The sequence below is a fragment of the Corvus cornix genome, chromosome 1A, assembly GCF_000738735.6.
Source record: "Corvus cornix cornix isolate S_Up_H32 chromosome 1A, ASM73873v5, whole genome shotgun sequence".
NCBI lineage: Eukaryota > Metazoa > Chordata > Aves > Passeriformes > Corvidae > Corvus > Corvus cornix.
This window is the reverse complement of record NC_047057.1, coordinates 35,121,755-35,142,823: the sequence shown is the minus strand read 5'-3', so window position 1 is coordinate 35,142,823 and position 21,069 is coordinate 35,121,755. Positions and strand designations below refer to the sequence as shown.

General features: G+C 40.7%; 1 protein-coding gene across 2 annotated transcripts in view; it reads left to right on the top strand.

Annotated features, from left to right (window-relative positions):
* The window catches only part of PTPRR (protein tyrosine phosphatase receptor type R), a 141,267-nt gene that overhangs the window by 90,051 nt on the left and 30,147 nt on the right, over nt 1–21,069 (top strand). For both annotated transcript variants that reach the window (XM_039571162.1, XM_039571160.1), the window contains one exon: nt 20,183–20,369. In XM_039571162.1, the coding sequence (XP_039427096.1) occupies nt 20,183–20,369 (187 nt within the window). The remainder of the gene's footprint in view (nt 1–20,182; nt 20,370–21,069) is intronic.

The window sequence follows — 21,069 nt, the reverse complement described above, 5'->3', positions numbered from 1 at the left end:
TTCTATGATCCAAATGCAAAAATATAGTGGAACTGAGTTTTCACAAAGCACCACATCAGCCTCTGGCTCTCTGAACCTTTCAATTTTTAATTGGAATAGCATTGGCCAGTACAGACGGAAACAAATTTTTAAGGGACAACTGTGCATGGACAAAAATATTTCTGGGAGTTTGTCCAGCTTCTTAAAACGTATTGCGTTTCTGAATACTAGAGACAAGTCCATGAACATATTTTTCTGTGTATCTGGAAAGGCTCTTACTCAGCTATTTCCATAAGACACAGCTTCCCGACAGATTCTTTGCACTATCAAGTGTGTGGGATGCCGCAGATTATTTTTATGCCACATACGCACACGCGGCGGTGCCCGGTGCCTTGCTGGATGCGGCTGTGCGAGAGTGCGGGCAGGGTGACACCTAGAGCCGGCAGGCAGCACTGTAATCCTTCAGCGGTAGCTCCTGGAGGACGGGACGGGGTCGCGCAGTCGGGATGTTAACTGGCCCAGTGGCCTCAGGAGGCGATTCTGTTCCCATGCCCCGCTCTCATGAGACTCCACCTGGGGTACTGCATGCATCTCCAGTGCCCCCAGCATGAGATGGATGTGGACCTGTTAGAGCAAGGAAGGCCATGAAAATGGTCACACGGCTGGAGCACCGCTACTATGAGGACAGGCTGAGAGTTAGGTTTGTTCGGGCTGAAGAAGAGAAGGCTCTGGGGAGACCTTATTGCAGCCTTTTGATACTTGAAGGGGGTCTATAAGAAAGATGGGGATAAACTTTCTAGCAGGGCGTGTGGCAATAGGACAAGGGGTAATGGCTTCAAACTGAAGGAGAATAGATTTAGATTAGATATGAGGAAGAAGTTTTTTGCAGTGAGGGTGGTAAAACACTGGAATAGATTACCCAGAGAGGTGGCAGATCTCAGGAAACATTTGAGGTTGGGTTGAGTGGGGCTCTGAGCAACCTATTCTAATTGAAGCTGTCCTTATCCATGGAAAGTGAGTGGGACTAGATGACTTTTAAGGGTCTTTTCCAACTCAAACTGTTCTCTGATTCTGTTATTTTCCTAGATGCTGATCAGGGGTATGTGCCCACATTGCAGAGTGTGGTTTGGAAAGGGGTGGAACAGTGGTGACCAAGAGCAGGGAGTGGACTGAAGGTGTGGAGGTGAGAGGGCTGTCAGAACAAAGAGGCACTGACCCCTTTCTATTACAATTGCTGAGGCAGGCAAGTGAAGGGCTATTTCTTCACAGCGTCCTGGCATACTCTGGATCATTCAGTACAGAATGCTTTGAAGTTGCTCTCTTTTGGTGTTTTCACAATTGCTGCTCCTTTGCAGCAAAGACCTTTTGCACTGGCAATCCACACTGTTCTGTTACTGACCAAAGGAGCAGGAGAGCTACTGTACTCCTGTGAGTGTCTTTGGTGATGAACTGTCACAGTATCACAGTGCCAACGCCTGACTTTTGGGTGTAAATAATTCTTTTCTCTTCTGGGGGCACATCTATGAATATTGCATCAGTGTTTACTTTTCTATTTAGGCTTTTATAGCTTTATATGAATAATATTTTTTTTCCTTCAGAAGAGTAAGGCTTCCTTTTATTCTCTTTGTTGGCTCAAAATTCATCTTGATATGAATGGTCCCAGCCAAAAGCAGAATCTGGTGAAGTGGAATGTGCTATTTTAGATTTCATTCTGCCATATCAAGCATTGAAAATTCTTAGTACAAGCAGTGGGTTGTTAAATCACAATCATGGTAGATATGAATATAAATGTTACCACACCGGCACAATATTACAACTGGATTTACATTTCCTGTGACCACTTCAGCTGTGAGTTTTAGTTCCAGTGTTATTTGTGACTAAGACAACTACATTTCAACTAACTAGTGCACAATATGATGTTTTGTTCAAATTAGTTACTGTGCAAAGATACATGGAAGAAAAGAAAAAGCGGAAAATGTCTCTTCTATTGTGTGTTGAAACACAAACAGTACTTTGGAAAATCTTCTCAAGCATTTGTATTCGATTCTAGCCACAAAGACCTAAAACTGTGGCTGTTGTATTTTAATAATCAGAGGGAAAAATCACAGCACTGTGTTTTCTTAGTCTGTTACATACAGAAAATTATTCTGTCTAAAAGGAAGAGCTCCTCATGTTCACGTATCGGGATGCCAGGGGTATACAGGACTCTTATTCAGAATAGATAATATTTTATGTGTGCCTTGTGCTAATTTTTTTTCTCTGAAAAAAACCACAAGACAGTGAAGATGATAACAGACAAAAAGTTTGGCAAATAAAGCACCGGCAGATAAATGAAATAATAAATTATTTTTAAGTGTGAAATAAAATAATTCCACAATGGTATGGAGGCACAGCTGTGACACAGGAAAATAGAAGATACTCTGTGAAAGGGAAGAGCCAGCAAGTGCAAAACTTGGAGGGGAGAGGGCTGCTCGCGGGCATCATTCAACAGACTGTGCAACCGAGTCTGCAACCACTATAGAAAATCAGTAGGCATCAGAATAGAGAACAGTATGGAGACAATCACCTAAATCAAGCAATTATAGCTCTCAACAAACATAACAGATGAGTGAAATTTGGCTTGAACTCTGACTGTGAGAACTCCATGTGATGTTACTTTCCCCCACAAAGCAGAGCAATACTATAAAAATCCTATGCCACAGTTAATAGACTGTACCCGGTGAGATTTCTCCTAACATCCTGAAAGTCCCTGTAAATTGGGAGCAGAATTCTTTCTTCAGTTCTAAGAATTATTCAGTAAACATGCAGTGAGTGCAGCTCCCTGTAAGAATAATGAAATAAAAATTAAAATAACATGCATTATAATGCTAAGTGCTCATCTCTGTCCACTTCCTTATAACAGGAAAAAGAGAGATATTCTAGTGGGAAAGAAAGTCAAAATATTTTTTCATAGTCTAAAAAAAAGATTCAGATAACCCATAGGAGTCTGTGGAACACAGTGCCAAAAGGTAAAGTTTTAAACAGAAATATATTAGCAAAAGGTGCACACACAAATAATGAGAGCAGTTATTGTTCTCTGTTTGACTTCAGCATCCTTCCTCAGAAACATCTTGTATTTTAAAAGAAAATCCTGTATAATTTGGGCTTCAGGTTTGGAGGTGGAAAAATTTGCTCTTAATACTGAAAACTATTCTCTTTTATTAGTCATTCTGCATAGACACACAAATTATTAAACTATAGTTTCAGCCTCTTAGGCAATTTCTGTCAATTGCCATCTGGATGAAAAATACTGTGGATGACAAATACCACAAAAACTAACTCTAATACCTGTTTTCCTCATTTTAGAAAGGCAGTATTCATTAAAATGAATCATTATCTTAACAATACTGTATACTGAATAAAACCTCATAAGAAACACTGGACCCAGGGTAAAAAACCTGATGTGCTCTTTTCTTCATTAATATAGCCTCAGCTACACCTCAGGATATCACTGTTCAACCACATCTCTGCTCTAATAGATGAGAAAAATTTCCAACAATTCTCTCTGTCTGTGTTCTGATTTTTAGATCACAGAGCACAGTTGCTGCAAATACAATTACAGTGTTGCTGATCCATTATCATTACACAAAACCATCCATTGTGAGTAATAATTTCAAGTAACGCTCAGAGGGTAGCACCTTGCAGTTGGGCTACTATAAACATGCCAGGTTTTGTAGTTTACTGCACAAACATGTGAACTTAAAATATTTACAGGAAGGGGCCTTGAGTTTCCTGACTAAAATATACTAGCTTTGTATAGATTTGGAGGATAAATTTCCCCTATTGTGTGGCGCTGAGTATGCTTTCTGCATTCTTAATTTAAATTGTAGGGATTGTATTAGGAAAATGTCAGTGTAATTGTTTGAAGCAAAGCTATGTGCCAACACAAAAGTACAAGTTGTGGAATAGTTTTATGGTGATATCCTGTCCTGAAGGAATTTGCAAAGAACCGGGGACCAGTAAACTGAGTTTGAGGTGGGAGGCAAGAATTTTTGTGCTCTGATCTGTCTCTTCTACCAACTCATTAGAGCACTTTTTGGCACATAAACCTCCTCCAGCCATATTCCTAACCACTGGATTGAGGATGGCTGGATGTTGTGTCCATCTGAAGAGATGTAGCGAAGATGAGAACCTTAACCTTAGGTGCAGTAAAAGTCCTACTTGCTACTATTTGTTCACATCATTTAAGAAGAGGGAGAGAATACACTTACAATCCCCACACACACACACTTTCTGAAGGACCTAAAAATACATTTCTCTCATTTGGCAGCTGTATTCCATCCTGGTCTGTAACATCATAGATTCATAAAATGGTTTGGGTTGAAAGGGACTTGGAAGAAAATCTAGTTCTAGCCCCACTGCCAAGGGCAGGGACGCTTTCCACTTGGTCAGGTTGCTCAAAGCCCCATCCAGCCTGACCTTGAACACCTCCAGGGGTGGGGCATCCACTTACAAATTCAACACACCTAGATGCACTTACAGCACTAAGGCTGCATAGCAGAGATTGGTTTGCGTCCATACTGCCAAGCTCTCTTTGCCTCCAAAAAAGCAGGGACTGGATGCAGACTGCCTCCTGAGAATGGTTTGTGCATGTGCTCATTCCCAAACCATAAATTGCTTTGGAGTGCTCTTGTTGTCAAAGGCTAAAAACAAACCAGGGCTGCAATGATTGATATGTAGCACTGTCACTCAGTGCCTGGGTTTGTTTTCCTGGCACTGTGATTTTTTTTCAAGATGTAGCTAGCACATGAAGAAGTGTGCAGTGGGTGTAGCAGCTGATACGAGGGGAGCAGTCCTGATTGTAGGCAGTTGCTTATGGCCTTTTAGGTAATTCTCTTTTCAGTGCAGGGTCTCCCTGAAACCCTACGTTGTGTCTTTCCTCCTCCTCAGGCCATCTCAGCTAGCTGGAAAGCCACACTGACTGCTGGCACCTGCACTCTGGGTGAAGAGTAAAGAAAAGGACTGTAAACCTGGGCTACTGAGGTGGGAGAAACTAAGTAATGGGGAACATGAGGTGGGATCCAGCTTTGAGGGTCTCCTTCTCAATGCCCAAGAGGGCTGTGTTGGCACGTGGATTCATCACTAGAGAGAGAATAATGCTGTGCCTCCAACCTGCATTTGTGAAACATTTCTGTAAGTGCACAGTCACTCTAAAAACTTTCTGCCAGTGCCAGATCTTTGAGTTGCATGAATGTCTGTTCTGTCCAACCCATTACAGACATCTTTACTTATCTGCAGTGTAGGAAGAAGGCAGGAATGTGAATTGTCCCCTTTCTCTGGAGAGGAAGTGAACTCAGGCACCAGCTTAACAAAGACCCTCTAAACTCCATATTTTAACTGTTTGACTCCTGGCTGGTTGAGAAGCTGTTTTGGTTGTGGTTAGAGCTCTTTGAAGCAAAACTCTGTGGGAGTTGTAATCTAAATAAATAGATGCAAATAACTGTGTACCATTGCCCAAACTTACACCCACAGTGTGTCTCTGGCACATCTTAAAATTATTTCAGATTAGTGTGGGTTGACAGTAGGTTTCCACTCCTATTTCCATCTCTGCTTTGAAATGTCCCACATCCCTTTTTTCTTCCCTTGCGAAGAGATAAAACTTTCCAAAGCACATGACTCTCGCTTTTGGGAGTGGTTTTAGGCAAATTAGCCTACACTTGTTTAGAGAAATTCTTCTGATGCAGCTTCATGGCCCTCTGCTCTCATGAACAGGGGAATGCTCTGTTTAGCATATGCAGTCTATGCCTACCCTTGCTTTTGCCTTTACTGTCCTCTGAGGTTTAGCCAGGAATTTTTTAATAATTTTATTGTATTCCCAGGTCTCTTATCTGGCGTTTATTCTTGTTACTCCAGTTGCTACTGGTTTTAGCTTGTACACAGGAAACCGCAGTGCCAATCAGTGTCGTTCCCAAGGTGACAGGAAACCCTATTTGGTCGGATGTTGATTGTGCTTGTCTTTACGGCTCCACCCATCACATTTTCTTCCTTTTTGGCTTAAGTTAAGACAAATTAATCAGTGGCTGCCATCTGGTAGACAGTTTTGGTGGGTTTGCAGTGATTTGTCCAGCTGATCTTTTGAAAAGTCCCACAAGGGAAAATACCCATGTTATTATTTAAGTGCTTCTTGAGCCTGAGATTTACAGGGACCGTTTTTGCCCTGACCCCATGAGTAATTTGAGTTGTGTGAGTAATCCCCTTGTCTTTTTCAGCAGCAGTTTTGGGTCTTAAAGTGATGTTTGGAGATCAGAGGGTTAAACTCTGATGCAGCTTTCCAGTGACTGATTTCCTCAGCTCCTCTCTGGTCTAATTTATTTGTGCTTGACTGTCCAGGCATGGTTTCTGTGACTGCTTCACCAGCTGTCCTAATGTGCAGGCAGAGTGGGACATCTGGGAAAGTGAGGAGATGCACATTAGATGGACTTGTATGCTCTGGGCATGTCATCTCAGCCCTTAGCAGGATGTGTCCATCTGTGACATTTGCAACCTAATGTATCACCTTTTCACAATGGTAGTTTGGAAATGCTGCGCTAAGGGACAAAGGCACCAGCTTCTTTATGAGACTGGTTTGTAAGCAGGAAGTATCTCCTGAGCCTTTGACTTGTACCCACAAGTTCTGGTTTCAGCAAAACAGTGTAGAAGGAAGCATCCATATCAGATATACAGAGTTTTGATATTTAGGAGGAAGGTTTATTTTTCAGATTTGGGGTTTTTATAGAAAAGTTTCCTTGAGTGTCCCCATTAATGTCTGAAAAAGGTTAATGCTTCAAAACAAAAATATTCACCTTTCCTCTTGTGTTGGAATGCATTTATCTCTGCTCATGACATTTCTTTTACAGGGCAGCCTAAAGCTGAACTTAGTTCAGTTCCCCTTAATTTAAACTGTTAGGAGCAGACACAGAAAACAGTTAGAGAAAGAAGAGAAAAAGGTCAAAGTGTCTCCAAAACTGGAATGTAAGCTAGCCAAGTATTTCTTTGAATTCCAAGAAGCCATGTGCTGGGCAGTGCTTACATCCAGTTTACATTGTAGCCATCGGTTAACAGTCCAGGCCATGAATCTTAAGTGCAATCATAATTAATTTTATTTCTATGCAGTGCTAGGAGGACTCTTAAAAATTATGAGAGTTGACTAATTATACTGCTTCTTTTTTGAAAAATCCAGTTCTGGATATTCAGCAGAGTTCTCTTACATAGTCAGAGCTAGTATGCACAGAAAGTTTAACATTGTTAGCTAGCAGAAATGTCTCCTGTTTGCAAATACACCTTTGCTCAAAGAATACTGCATGTAAATCTGTGGGCTGGAGTATTTCTCAGCTCTTGCCAGAAATTCTCTTTAGCATTCTCTCAGTACCTGAGAGCCTTGCTCACAGATCAGGATCCCTCTGTGCAAGACTCCATATGTACACAAAAAAGAAATGTTCCTTTATCCAAAAGACTTACATTCTAAATATCAGACAAGGTAGTAAATGCATACAGACAATCAGACATGCCTCAGGAAACACAGAAGCAATAGCATCGTGGCAGAGATGAGAATGCCCAAAGTATACCATGAGAATGGCTCAGCCAGAGAAATACTGCCCAGAGGCAGAGCTGATTCCGCACAACACTGAGATTTCAGCCAGGCTCTTGCTGGAGTTATTTGTCTGCTTTGATACCATCATATGCAAGCTGATGCACCCGTGTAGTTAGACTTTGAACCTTAGCTGAGTTTCCAAGACATTTCAGGAACTCTTTTTATGATTTTCATCCCAAGACAAGTGGGATATTAATTGGTTAAGTGATCCAATATGTTATTGCAAATCAGTGCCTATCTTCATGAAATACCTTGGCTTTGAACTCTCCATTAATTTCTCTAACCAGGGGAGTCTATAAGAAGCTACAAAAGTGATATTTCTTTCTGGGACAGGGACTTTCCTTATGTTCTCTATCAAAGAATGTACTTTGATGCTAACAAACAGAGTGTATTGTTATTAATTTATGGTATCTATAATTATCCCTGTTATGTTAATACTATGAGTTTTTAACAGGAGCAAAACAGAACACAGCAACTTCAAATGACCGCTCAAATATGCGATAGGCATCAGAAGGGGAAGTAGTGTATATAATTCCCACACAGAAAAATGTCGTTAAGTACAATGTTTCTCTAGGGAATTCAGTCCCAGTGCTTCAGGATGACCAATGGCAGCTCCCTGGAAAGCAAGAGATGGGGCTGGTGCTGGGCAGGAGGCAGCCAAGTTTGCCCCTCTGCCAAGGCTGACTCTTCTGCTTCCCACCATCCCCTGACAGCCGCATCTCCTGTTTTTGAGATGTCTCAAATCCTTCCTGAGTCATAAAAAATTCCACTGGGAGACTGCTGCATAGTCCAGAGGCTTTCAGTTCCTTTCTCTGGATTTGATAGTGGACCTAAAAGCACAGTCTTACAAGAAATGAAGGAAAACAATGAGAACAGCAGAAAAGTACACAATAGTTAACAAATGCAATTTGCATGGGCTTGTTTCACTTCAGACTCTGTCTAGCTTGTTTGGCCTCAGTGGATTTATAGACGTATCTGGGAAGAGAGTTTGGCCCACAGAGCACAATACTGAGTAGGTTTGCAAAAGAAGGCAGCATTGTGTAAAGCAGAAAGCTGGTATTGTAATTAATCCTCAAGTTAATCCTGTAGCTACTGAGAGTGTGTTTGCAATTTACTGATAAGATTATATTAAAAAAAAATGTTTTCTGCTTCATCACAAGGATTTTCACAAATGCAGATGGTTTAAATACCCCTCTAGTCCCCATATATAGTGCTCACTATTGCCTGGCTCCTGGCTACAGAGCTCATCATCCTGGGTCAGTGCAGAGGTCATAAGGTGGGCTAAGAAAGCTGTCTGAAGGAAAAACTACAGAAGAGAAACACCAGGCACAAAGATGGGGAAGCACCCTTTGGTTCAGGACGTTCCTAAACTACAGATTGCCAGAAGATGGAGAACATAGTAAAAATAAGTAACAGTATCAATTAAGTAATCAATAATTCCTGCTTGCTTTGTCTTGCGTGCTTTCCCTAAACCTCCTCTTGCTGTTGGAAACAGGACACTGGACAATCTTTGGCCTTACAAAGTACACCAAATTTATTTTCATATTCTACATTACTGCCTTCAGTGTATGTTAACCTGACCCATATTACATCATTAGCCATATGAAGCCCTGTGTGTTGGAAGCATTTGTGCTGAGATAGATGGGGTGGAGATCAGTTTGGGACTGAGTTCAGTTTATCTTTCAGATACAACTTCTCTCTTTTCTCATTATTTCATAATGCAATGCGCATTTAGAGGAATGCTACTTTTGTCAGAATCCTCACTTTTCCCTCCCTTATTCAAATTCATAGAAGTGAATTTAAATCAAACTCTGTAAGTTTCTCGATGCCATGAATTCTTTGCTAATAGAGGACTGTGAATCTGAAGCAATTGTCATTATTTCACTGTGAATTTTTTAATCTGTTCTTACTCATTGATGGTGTATATGAGAAAGAGTAGATCAGAAAGCCTTCGCTCTGGCCTTCATCTCTGGGTGCAGGTACAGATGCATTTCCCTTTTCTAGAGCCCTGCCTAGGCAGCCCCCTATAGGAATGTCTCTGATGAAGGCAGGCAGTCCAGGGCCATGGACTTCAAGGGATCTGCTGAGCTCTGTAGAAAAGAGCTCCAGTTCACTTACTTGTCTGTTCCTTGTCAGGTGTTCAGCCCTAAATGAGACTGCACAGCTTGGCAATGTCTCCTTTAAAGGTCTACCTAACCTCTGAAGTGCAAGATAAAGTACACCTTGTCATGCAGACATTTGAAATTGTCTTAAAAGCATTTAAACATTGCTCTGTTTCAAATTGCAAGCCTAAGTGGATTTCCTAAACTTTATTTTCAAAGGGAATGCAGGCACTTCTCACATTAATATACTTGTTTGAGCAAGCCTTCCCATAGAAAACAAAGCCAGAGTATGAAAGTGGATCAAGAAAAAAAAAGCTGGAAAGAGAGAAAGGTTTATATATGTAGCTTAGGTGTCAGGTCTGGAGAATTTAGAAGCAGATAAATGGCAGATCTAAGAGCACATATATGGGTTCTGTCTCTAAGAGCTTAAATCTCATCAATTCATTGTACAGCTTAGACACATTAGTCACCCTGGAAATGGAACTGTGTTCCAGTGCTACAAGGATTTGGGGTCTGTACAGGCAGCCTGAGATGCTTCGTCCACTGTGACTGAGCGGAGCTGTTCTGCCGGCTCCCTTTGGAAACGTCCATAGGTGGCGCAGCTCTGTTGAGCAACATTGTGAGTCTGGAGGTTTTCTTCAGAAAGTGCTGCTGTTCAGTTATTTCTTCAAAGTGCACTAACAATTCATTTGTCTGCTTAGAAATCTTCCATATGACACTTGCAGTAGTTTAAAGATAATGACGACCAAGTCAAATAAACAAGGAATGTGCTTTTTTATTATCTTAAGGTTGACAGGGTGTAGTAAACGCCTCTTTTCCCAGATGTTCCTTCCTGTCTTTCCCAAATGGCAAACTCACCAGGAAAGAACTCATTGTACTGATTAGTCTTCAAGTCACAATAAAAAATAATTTTCTCTTACTGGTACTGTCTGAAGATACTGCCCATTTACATTAAGAATATTTCTGCCCATGTCTTTTTCCAGGTCAGCTGGTTTTGGTTAAAGCCTCAAAAGAGTATTGAAGGACATTAATGTGCAAATAGATTATATGTTTGCTTGTTTGGATTTAAGGGTTGTAGATTATATTCCTTAAATGAGCAGCGGTTGCAGGATGGAAGTAGAATTTGTGCTTAAGACATTAATTATTATGGAATACATGAAGCTAAATTGACTTACCTAAGGCTCCTCTTATGAAAAAAACCTAAACCAACATTTTTTTCATCTGAAAGATGAAAAATACAAGATCCATTATTCATTTATTTAATTACATACCAACTAAATAGCATAAAATGTCAGTTAAATAGTCTTAAAAAACCACTTCCCCGAAGCTATTGCTGTAGTGTTGCACCTCTCCATCCTCACTGATTAGATCAGTTTTCCTAGATAGGCTGTTCTCTGTGTAATGCAGGCAAGCACCCTGTAGGCATGATATAGTGCTCAGCAAAGAAGTGGGCCTTGGATGATTTGGGAAAAGTTTTGCACCTGGATAAGAGATCTGAATTGGCAATGGTGGTACATGGCTACAGCTCCTCCAAGGTGTCACAGAGGTATTTATGAACTGGAAGCATAGAGGGGAAACTCATGCAAGTATGACAAAAATATTTTCCAAATTGCTTTTTTCTTTTAAGCAAAATATAGAGCAGACAGAATATGTGGAGGTTTTTTAACAGTCCTTGTTGGCTTACCTTAAATAAATGCATTATTTGAGCTCCTTAAGTTGTGCATTTATTTAATATGTGCAGCCCTAGCAGTCAATAATTATTACTCTCCATTCTCTTTTCCTTCTTCCTATTCTTTTAACTCCTTTTGCTTATATTCACTGTAGCTTGGTTTAAATTAGCATGTGCAGTAATCAGAGAGAGAACAGGTCATCCAGTAAGTTTGTGCAATGAGGCCTCCAATATGAAATAGAGCAATGCTGCAATGCAAGCCGATAAGAACAGTAGTGAGCAAGACTGCATTCAATTAAAGATCTACCATCTAAAGAAAATTAACCACAAATTTGTAAACATTTGTTCAGCTCTTGGAATAAACAGCTCAAATAGGCACAACAAATTAGCATCTTCATTTATTTTTACTTCTGAACATTAAACTCAATTTTCACTCATGCTGCAGGCACATATGTGACTATGAAACAGAGACAGAGCTTTATGTTGCCATTCAAATTTTATTGAAGAGATGAGTTTGCGTGACAAAATGCAATTTGATTGTAGAAGTAATCTACAGGAAAAGATGGGAGGCTGTTTAAGCTTTGCATTTTTGAACAGTCAGTTCCCGTAGCTGAGCAGCATTGCCTTATCGAGGGCAGAACAGGAGTGAATTGGCAGAACATTAGAAGGCCTGATTAAAAGAGGGAAAGTTGAAACTACACTCATGTCAGCTGTTTTCCTCTACAGGATATTGAGCCATTCCTGTCCTAACCAGATACTGATTGCTTAAAACTTAATCCAGAAGTACTTGTCAAAACCGTTTCCTCAGCTCATTTTGACCTGCTGAGCTGTGAGTAGATCCTGAGAATTGTTTGCAACTTAGCGCTGGATGTATTGGCCTGCACTCGCTCATGGCTGTGGGAACAAGATCAGACCCTCCGGAGAGAACATGAAATGCCTCCAGTTTTCAAAAAAGCTGTTTAAACTTCATCACTGAGGCTCCAGATCAGTTTCTGTGGACTCAGAGAGTAATAGAACATGCTGCCAGGTGATTTTTTGTAGCTGGGAGGCCATAGATGATTGGAAGACTTGCCTCACAGCAGCCATATATTCCTCTTCTTCTTTCAGTAGGTACACAGCTTACTGTCATCATTTCCAGACCCCTTCCTCAGAGTCAGAAAGCATCAGTGTTTTGAGTGACAAATAAATAGAGAAAAATAAAAATACAACACTGAAATAACTGTGAGGAGAGCTGTGTGACAGAGCAAACATGACCAGAAATAGCAGATATTCTTCCCAAGAAGATGCATACTTCATACTATTGCCTTTCTTAGAGTCCTGAGCTTAAATATATTCCGTCTATGGCTTTCAGGTGATAGGTATTAGCTTAGTGTTATATCCAATTAGCCTCTGTAAATGAGGTCCTTGGTTTGGTGAGATGGGGCTGCTCACACCAATGGCTACAGGATTTGTCTCAGGTGCAGATGTCTGCAAGCCAGAGTAGAAATTACATAAATATCAGTAATATTAACCACTTAATTGTTAAGCATGTTTGTGGAAAATTCAGCTAAAATCTACCTGTCTTTCCAGGATCTCCTCTCTGGAAAGGAAAAATCAGAGCTAGAGGAAAGTTTATCTGTGAGAGGAATAAGGTCTTGGAAATGAGGCCAGGAAGCCATAGGAAAAGAGAGATTTACTGTTCCCATGCGTAATGAGAAGTCAGTGGGTAGTTTCTGGTGGTTTAAGTAGCACTGGTGTGTCAGGGGATAGCAGGAGAGTGGGGAAGATCAAGTCTTGACCTACTGCACACCCAAGTGCTGAAGGTGGAACTAAGGTCCTGAATTTTTATTTTCATGCATAATAAAGTAGCTGCAAAATAACCAAACATGAGCTGAGCAGAGCAGATCCTTCAAGGTATCAGGCTCTATCAATTTAGACTGGTCATAATGCAAAGTAAATTCTCTTTTGGCCTTGTTAGTTGGTTGATCTCAACTTCTGATTTTTGAGTACTTCAGTCTGGGGTGTGATACAGTTTTGGTTTGTTGAAAAGTGTGAATAACCTCAGGTCAGAGTGGTTCCTAAAAGCCACAGCTCTTGTTCAAGTGAAACTCTCAGAAGTGTTAGCAGGTAAAGCAGAGAGCATTTGGGAGACTGAGTTTTCACTGTGGGTCTGCCAAGCATGGCATCTGTATATTAGTGCTTCTTAGGGCACCTGGGAGTGTAAAAATTAAAAGTACAGTATGTGCAATAAATACCGTGTGCAAATATTTATGTGTTAGGATGACATTCACATACTTACCTAACGATTTTTAATTCGTCATTTTCTCAAACTAATACTGATGATATTGATTAACCTTTGTGGAAAGTAAGAGTAAATAGCAAGATAATTACATTAATGGGTATTGCATACTATCAGAACTCATGGGGTTTTCTATCAGAATATTCTGTAATATGTGCTGCAGCACAACAGAAAACTGAAACTTATGAGCTCTACATTTCCAAGAAAAGAATGTAGATGTAAGAAAAAAATATATCTTCATATTTTAAATTGGCATGGTCAATAATGGATTTTTATTGTATTCTTAGACTCATTTGAGATAGTTTGCTGATGCTCAGAAGAAAATCAAGAGATTATCACACCCATTAATGTAACCATACTCTCATCCAGCCCTACTTTCCCAAGATGTCCAGTAGTATCAGCAGCACATGGTGGATATATATTTCAGGATACCAAGTATAGAGCAAGAATCTTATTTATGCACTTTTGAAAAATATAGAAATTGTTCTTATGCATTAGAAACAACTATTTAACAGTACTGTGAATGTTACTTTAAAACTTATCAAAGTATATCTTGCTTCAAATGAGAGTAATCTCTTAACCTTCTCAGGACTGTCTGTAATGGATATTATAGATCTTCATTTGTGAAGAAATGTCTCAGTTGTTTATTAGATGACCCATATTACTATTTGCCCAAGGCAGGAAGAAAACAGCAATATCTTCAGTCATTTGAAAAGATTATTTTAACCTTTCTGTACTCCTGCTTTTCTACTTTTCCTTTTTCCAGCACTGATTTTTCTTGATGAAGCCACAGTTTCCTACTTTTATTTATTTTCTATTGGTATTGAGGATTAATAACAATACTAAGTCCTTTTCTAATTTACTGTACTTTACACATTCTACTAGAGTTTTACATATCACATTAGTTCATCTACATGACCATGTTTTCTCTTAGCTATTTTGCTAAAAGCAGAAAGAAAGCTGAGACCTGTATTTTTTCCATTGTTCTTTTTTCCAAACATACTTTTTTTCCCTTTGAATTGCTCTACTGAAACATAAAACTACATATGCAGGTGAAGTCTGGCAGCAGTAAGGGAGTAAGTGCTGGGAAGCATGTGCCTTGTTGTGCTCTCCCAGTGCAATTATAGCAGAGCAAACCCCACCTTCATTCAGTGCATTTGCTAACGAGATGGACCCGCAAGGTGAGAGACTCAGGACCCATGTTTAGGCCTAATCTGTGAGCACCAGAGAAAGAAAAGGCACGGGGCAACTGTGGTGATTTCCCTTCAGTAAAACCCAGGGAGAGTAGCCCTGTGTAGTGTTCCCTGGTACAAGCAGCATCTGAGGACCCGAAGCAAACTCTCTCCCCAGCAACTGCATCCAGCTCCACTCTTCATGCTAATTATTGACTTTCTTCCACCCACATGCCTGACCCAGCTCCCTCCTGAGCTGCACAGCAGCTCGGCTGGGGGACGGAGGACCGATGGCACAGGAGGAAGCACCTCCCGTGTCCGTAGTTCTGAGGTCAGAGGGCAGTGACTCCTAGAGGGCAGCAGCCATCACCGCTGCTTCCAAAACCACTAGAGAGAATGAGAGGCCGGGGCTCAGGAATCTGGGCGTTGCATTTTTCAGGAGTGCTGAATAAACATGGGAATGTGTATTTAAAGAAATTACTCAACTTAAATAAACAACTGGGAAAACGTGTCAGGCAATTGGATTTTCATAATCAACATCTGTGGCTTAATTTTAGGGTCAGGGAAGACCTGGAAATTACCTCAGTAATGATTAATAGGGCTTTAGTAACCTGGTGGCCCTCCAACGTGGACAGGTGGAGCTTCCTTTCAACACTTTTCAAACAAACATTCCTTTTAAAATTTTTATTTTATCATGCCTTGTAATAAAATCTGCTTCTATAAATGTATTATTTAAAATACTCCAGTGAATTCTTGTCAGTGGACTTGTTCCTATTATCCAACTGAAAAGAGACCTGCGAGTATGTTAGTAAGACCCCCCTCTGGGATTCCAGACAATACACAGACACAAGTGGTTTCCTGATTGCACTATTCACGTACCAGTGATGAGGTGGCTGTCCCAGCTGGTGGAACTTCATAAGAGTTAGTCTCCTGACAATTTTAATATAATGTTGTCATGAATGTTTACAATTCCTCAGATTCCTCACATGGTGCTCTTCCCCATCAAGACACAACCTCGAGAGGATGCTGGGGTAGGTGTATCATAACAAAATCTTCCCTTATTTGGCCCAGACTATTCACATAGGGGACATAAAGAATATAAAGTTATTTAAAAGGTAAAAAAAGCTTGGCCAGGGGAAATAAGGGAAAACCCATGTGTATGGTTCCCTTACTCTAATTTGAGGTGGAAAAATAACAGTCAGGAGATAAATATATCTATGTATATATATATATATTTGTGTGTTTATCTCCAAGTAAAATAAGCTGTCAGACTTGAAGTGTCTCTGGCCTGATTGTGATTTCCTTATTCAAAACCTAACGTAGGCAAGGGATAGTTACCAAACATGGGCTTTGTTTTAGGTGGTACCTCCTTACTGCTCTGTGGCCAGCCTTGTGCAGTCCCTCCTAGTAAGATGGGAAAAGGTGAGCTCAACAGGTAACCTCTTTCCATCCAGGTAGTAAAAGAGAATTCTTGCTTTCTATTCTTCAACAGAGAGTGAAGAATTTAACTATTAAAGGAACATAGAGAATCCAGAGAGTCTAGAGGAAGACCTGAGACTATAAGCATCTTCTATTAGAACATACAAACACATGGTGGTTCAGGCTCTCCCTCATCTTTTAATGCAATACGTTCTGTTTTCAGCCCTATTCCTCAGCATAAAGAATGCAATAAAGAAGTATGTGTGATTAACACTAGTACTGGTTATAGCATTTCTAAAGTATGTAAACATTATTTTAAAAATTTTATTAATTGAAGAATACTACTTCAAAAGGGTTTTTCAAGATCCCCATATTTATGGAAGAATTACCTTTAGAACTCTGATCCACTATATGTCCTCTTATGAACTTCTAAGAAGATTGCTCTATATTCAGTTTTTATTCAATGTGTACCTTTTAATGTATTAGATGTGCATCTAAGAACTGGTTCTTCTTTCCAGAGTAAGTAAGATCCTCAAGACCAGTGTTCATCAATAATCCCCATAAATGGTAAAAGCTGTAAACTCACAGTTATAATTAGATCAGGTATATTTTTTTGTTGTTGTTAAAAAGGAAATCGCCCTGTTGCCAAGACTGTCAGTTATAACAATGTAAAAGCCAAAGAAAATATTAACATTTTCACTGTACTTTGTTGCTGGACAATGGGAATACTTTTCCTCTATATTAGGAAATCCCAGTAGGCTCTCCCAGAAGTATGTCTGGATCTAAATTGCTACCCATTTCTCAACCAAAGGTAGCCTAAACAGATTTGGAGGGATTCATTGCACAGCTCTTCTGTGGATTTCTGGATGGTTTTCAAAAGATTGGATTTGCAATATATGCACTCAGAGCCACCTGTTTGAGGGACTCCCTTTTTCCATGGAATAAATTGCTAGGCATGGTCAGAAAAGGTGCTTGCGCAGGAGGGGTTTTGTGACAGAAAGGTCTAACAGGATGTTTTCCTTGAGCAGTGGTGTGAAGCTGGGAACTGATTTCCCCCCACAGGCTGGAGCAGTCCCCAGGGAAATCCATGGGCATGTGAGCCAGCACCCTCCTGCGGGGTCCATCTGAGAGCAGCCACTATGGTGTGCCCACTTCCCAGACTGTAACAGCTCTGGATTTGGGTGTGAATGCTGGTACTGCTGCCTGGGGTTCCAGTACCATGCAGGCTGTGCCACGAGGCACAGAGCACTACTGGTAGTCTGTGCATGTACCACTTACCCTCATTTTTTGCTCAGGATGCTACTTCACTTCAGCCTACCTTCTAGCAAAATTAGCAGAATCATATCCCACCCACTTCCCTGTGCCAACAGAAATTGTCCCCATCTACCCCTGGAGGCAGCCAGACACCCACTGCTGACTCACTGTTACCATCTGGAGGCCTGGGCAGCAAAGCTCTTGCTGCCGCCCACCCATCACCTAAGCTGAAATAGGCTTGTGAACAAAATGGCACAATGTGAGATTCACCTATTCCACCAGGTGGTCTTGTCTCTCGGACATTGTTGCTTTGAGCTTTGCTAAGTGACAGGTGAGTGTCTGAAGTAATTTTTATTCATGCAGACTGACATGATAGAAATCGCTTAATTTAAAATAAAATCATTGAAGCATCTGCTGATGTGTATGAGGTTCAACGAGGTGAAGTGCCAGGTCCTGCACTTGTGTCACAAGAAACCTGTGCAGCTCCACAGGCTGGGGCAAAGTGGCTGGAAGCTGCGCAGCAGAAAAGGACCTGGGGATGCTGGTCAACAGGAGCTGAACATGATCCAGCATGTGCCCAGCTGGCCAAGAAGGTCAGTGGTGTCCTGGCCTGTGTCAGGAATAGTGTGGTCAGCAGGACCCCCTTCAATGACTGACTCCCTTCACTCAGCTCTGGTGAGGCCACACCTTGAGTCCTGTATCCAGTTTTGGGCGTCTCACTACAAGAAGGACATTGAGGTGCTGGAGCATGTTCAGAGAAGGGCAATGGAGCTGGGGAAGGAGCACTAGTCCTGTGAAAGGCTGAGGGAGCTGAGGATCTTTAGCCTGGAGAAAAGGAGACTCAGAGGACACCTTATTGTGCTCTATAACTGCCTGAAAGGAGGTCAACCTCTTCTCCCAAGCCATGAGCAACAGACAAGAGGAAATAGCTTCAAGCTGCGCCAGGGGAGACTCAGGGTGGAAGTTAGGAAGAATTTTTTCACTGAAAGGGTTGTCAAGAATTGGAACGGGCTGTCCAGGAAGGTGGTGGAGTCACTGTCCCTGAAAGTGTTTGAGAAACAATTGGACATGGCACTTAATGCTCTGGTTTAGTTGGCATGGTGGTGCTCAGTCAAAGGTTGGACTCAGCAGTCTTAGAGATCTTTTCCAACCTTAATGATTCTGTGATTCTATAGAGGAAAGCATTCCCCCGATATTGGGGGGAATAGCACTTGCCTCACAGATACTATCAGATGATATCAGTATTATATTTATAATAATACATGGTATTACTGTAAAAGGGACAATTGTATCTTAACATCCAGTGTTCAGAGAGGTGTGCAGTCACACTCTCCCAGCAGTTCTCCTGCAGATGAGAAATGCACCCAACCAAGCAGAGTTTTAGTAGAAAAACTGGAAGCACTGGATAATAGATTATCCGGTAAATGGTTAATCATTGGCATATGTGATTTTACAAATGGGCAAGGCGTAGAGTTGTGTACTGATCTGGCAGGATGACTATTAGGAGAGACTTGGGACAATCTTATGTTACCTTTGTGTATATCCAAGCATGATAGAGTAACTAAGACTTCAAAGAACTTCCCTGTAAGCACCCCTTAATAGAGAGACAATAATGTGCAGAGGTAGGAATCAAACTGGTGTTCTCATATCTCTGTATGTGTATAGCTGCTTGCGTAAATGTTAACTGAGCTGGGCATCTGTAGTCCAGTTCAGCAAGCTGAATCTGTCAGTCTAGTACTGATTGCTGCTTAGTAAACACAAAAACTTTGATAGATGCCTATAAATTTGTGTTTAGTCATCACAATTTGCAGAGCATGGATTTTTTGCAATCAATATGGCTAAAAGGTCGAGTAGATAATACTTGATTGATGGGTTGAAAATATGAAAAAAGCCAGTTTTCTTAAGTGTTGTTTTGAGAAAGCCCCAAAAAGAATAGGGCTCATACCAAACCCACACAAGTGTAGTCTATTTGTATTTTCATGGTTCAAAGTTGTCATTGAATCCAACTTTATTTTCCTGTAGAAATGGAAATGTTATGAATTTGATTGTCCTGCAAGAGATGTTTGGCATTTCCAAACAGCCCCTTTTAAGTGTGTGACCATTCCTTCTCCTCAGACACAGATCATTCATTGTGGTTTAGTGCCTCTCCCTTCCCTTCTACCTAACATGAGACATTGTCTACTGTCTTGGTAGTCACAATGTTTACACTGCCTTTCATTAATTTCTGCTGCTTTTGTCAATTTTTCTCGCTACATTATGTATATTTAGTTTCAATAAATTCTTAAACATGCACGTAACTTAACTATGAATTTGTTTCATGTTGTTATGTGTATCAGTTAGAAATATATCCCCTGGGTTTTTTTCTGTGAAATATTTCTTCCTTACCAAGATACCACTTTGACATTCATAACAATAAAGTAGCATATAGGGAGCTGTTTCTGCTTCTGAAAATAATTCATATAGTTGCCCCCTAGCACACTTTTTTTGCAGCATCAGTTGTTAGATTGAAGAATTAGGATGTACGTGGTTTTCTGTCCCCTCAGTGCTACCGGTGAAACCAGTCTTGCAGTCTTTGCATGCCCAAATCCATTAGTGACTATAGAAAAAAGGGCGCATAAATAACTCAGGATCAACTTCATGAGTGTGGGATTTGCAGTAACACAGGTCTCATATAACGGTTTTAATTATTTTCTAATGCAGACGAGGATCCAATGTCTCACTGACTTTGGATATGAGCAGCTTGGGAAGTGTTGAACCTTTCGTCACTGTGCCAACCCCAAGAGAAAAAGTAGCGATGGAATACCTGCAGTCAGCTGGCCGCGTCCTGACACGGCAGCAGCTTCGAGACGCAGTTGCATGTTCTCATTTACTCCAAACAGAATTCATGGTGAGTTCAACAACATGCTTGAAATGAGGATTTTTGACATAAGTGGCAAAACAGAAACTGTGGGGGAAAAATAATCAGGCAACACTTCAATGTCAAGGTGCAAATAATTTCCAAAGGGCACATTAGATAGTTTCAAGGTGGTGTTTTATGTTTGTGCACTAAAGACAGATAAGTCAGTCATGGATAATACAGATTCCTCTTGGTTTGAAGTCCCATCATAGATGGGCTAAGTGTTATAATAGAGCTACAGTGCAAACAGTCAGAACGGTAACACTGTGACAGTTTCAAAGGCATCAAAAAGGCTATGATGACAGAAAACATGGTAATAATTGGAGATTTTGTTTATTCCCGTGTAAACACCATGTATGTTTCAATTTGAGCACTAAATTTTTAGTCACCGTAAATTATTTTTTGGAGCAAATAGGGACACCCACAGTCGCTATCCAAAAGGGACTTATGTCCCGAGGTCCAAAATATCTTTAACAAGCATGGCATACAGCAGCCTAATATACTCAAGACAAAAACCCCTGAAGTGTTTTATTAGTGTATTTATTAGTAAAAGAGGTAATAATCTAAAATGAAGAAAGTTGCCAGGTGGAAAAAAGAGCAGAAAAACTCAATCAGGGAAAACAAATTACAACACATTACTTTAAGAAGACCTGAAAAAGTCTGATCTTGCAAAACCCTCAGATGAAAGAAG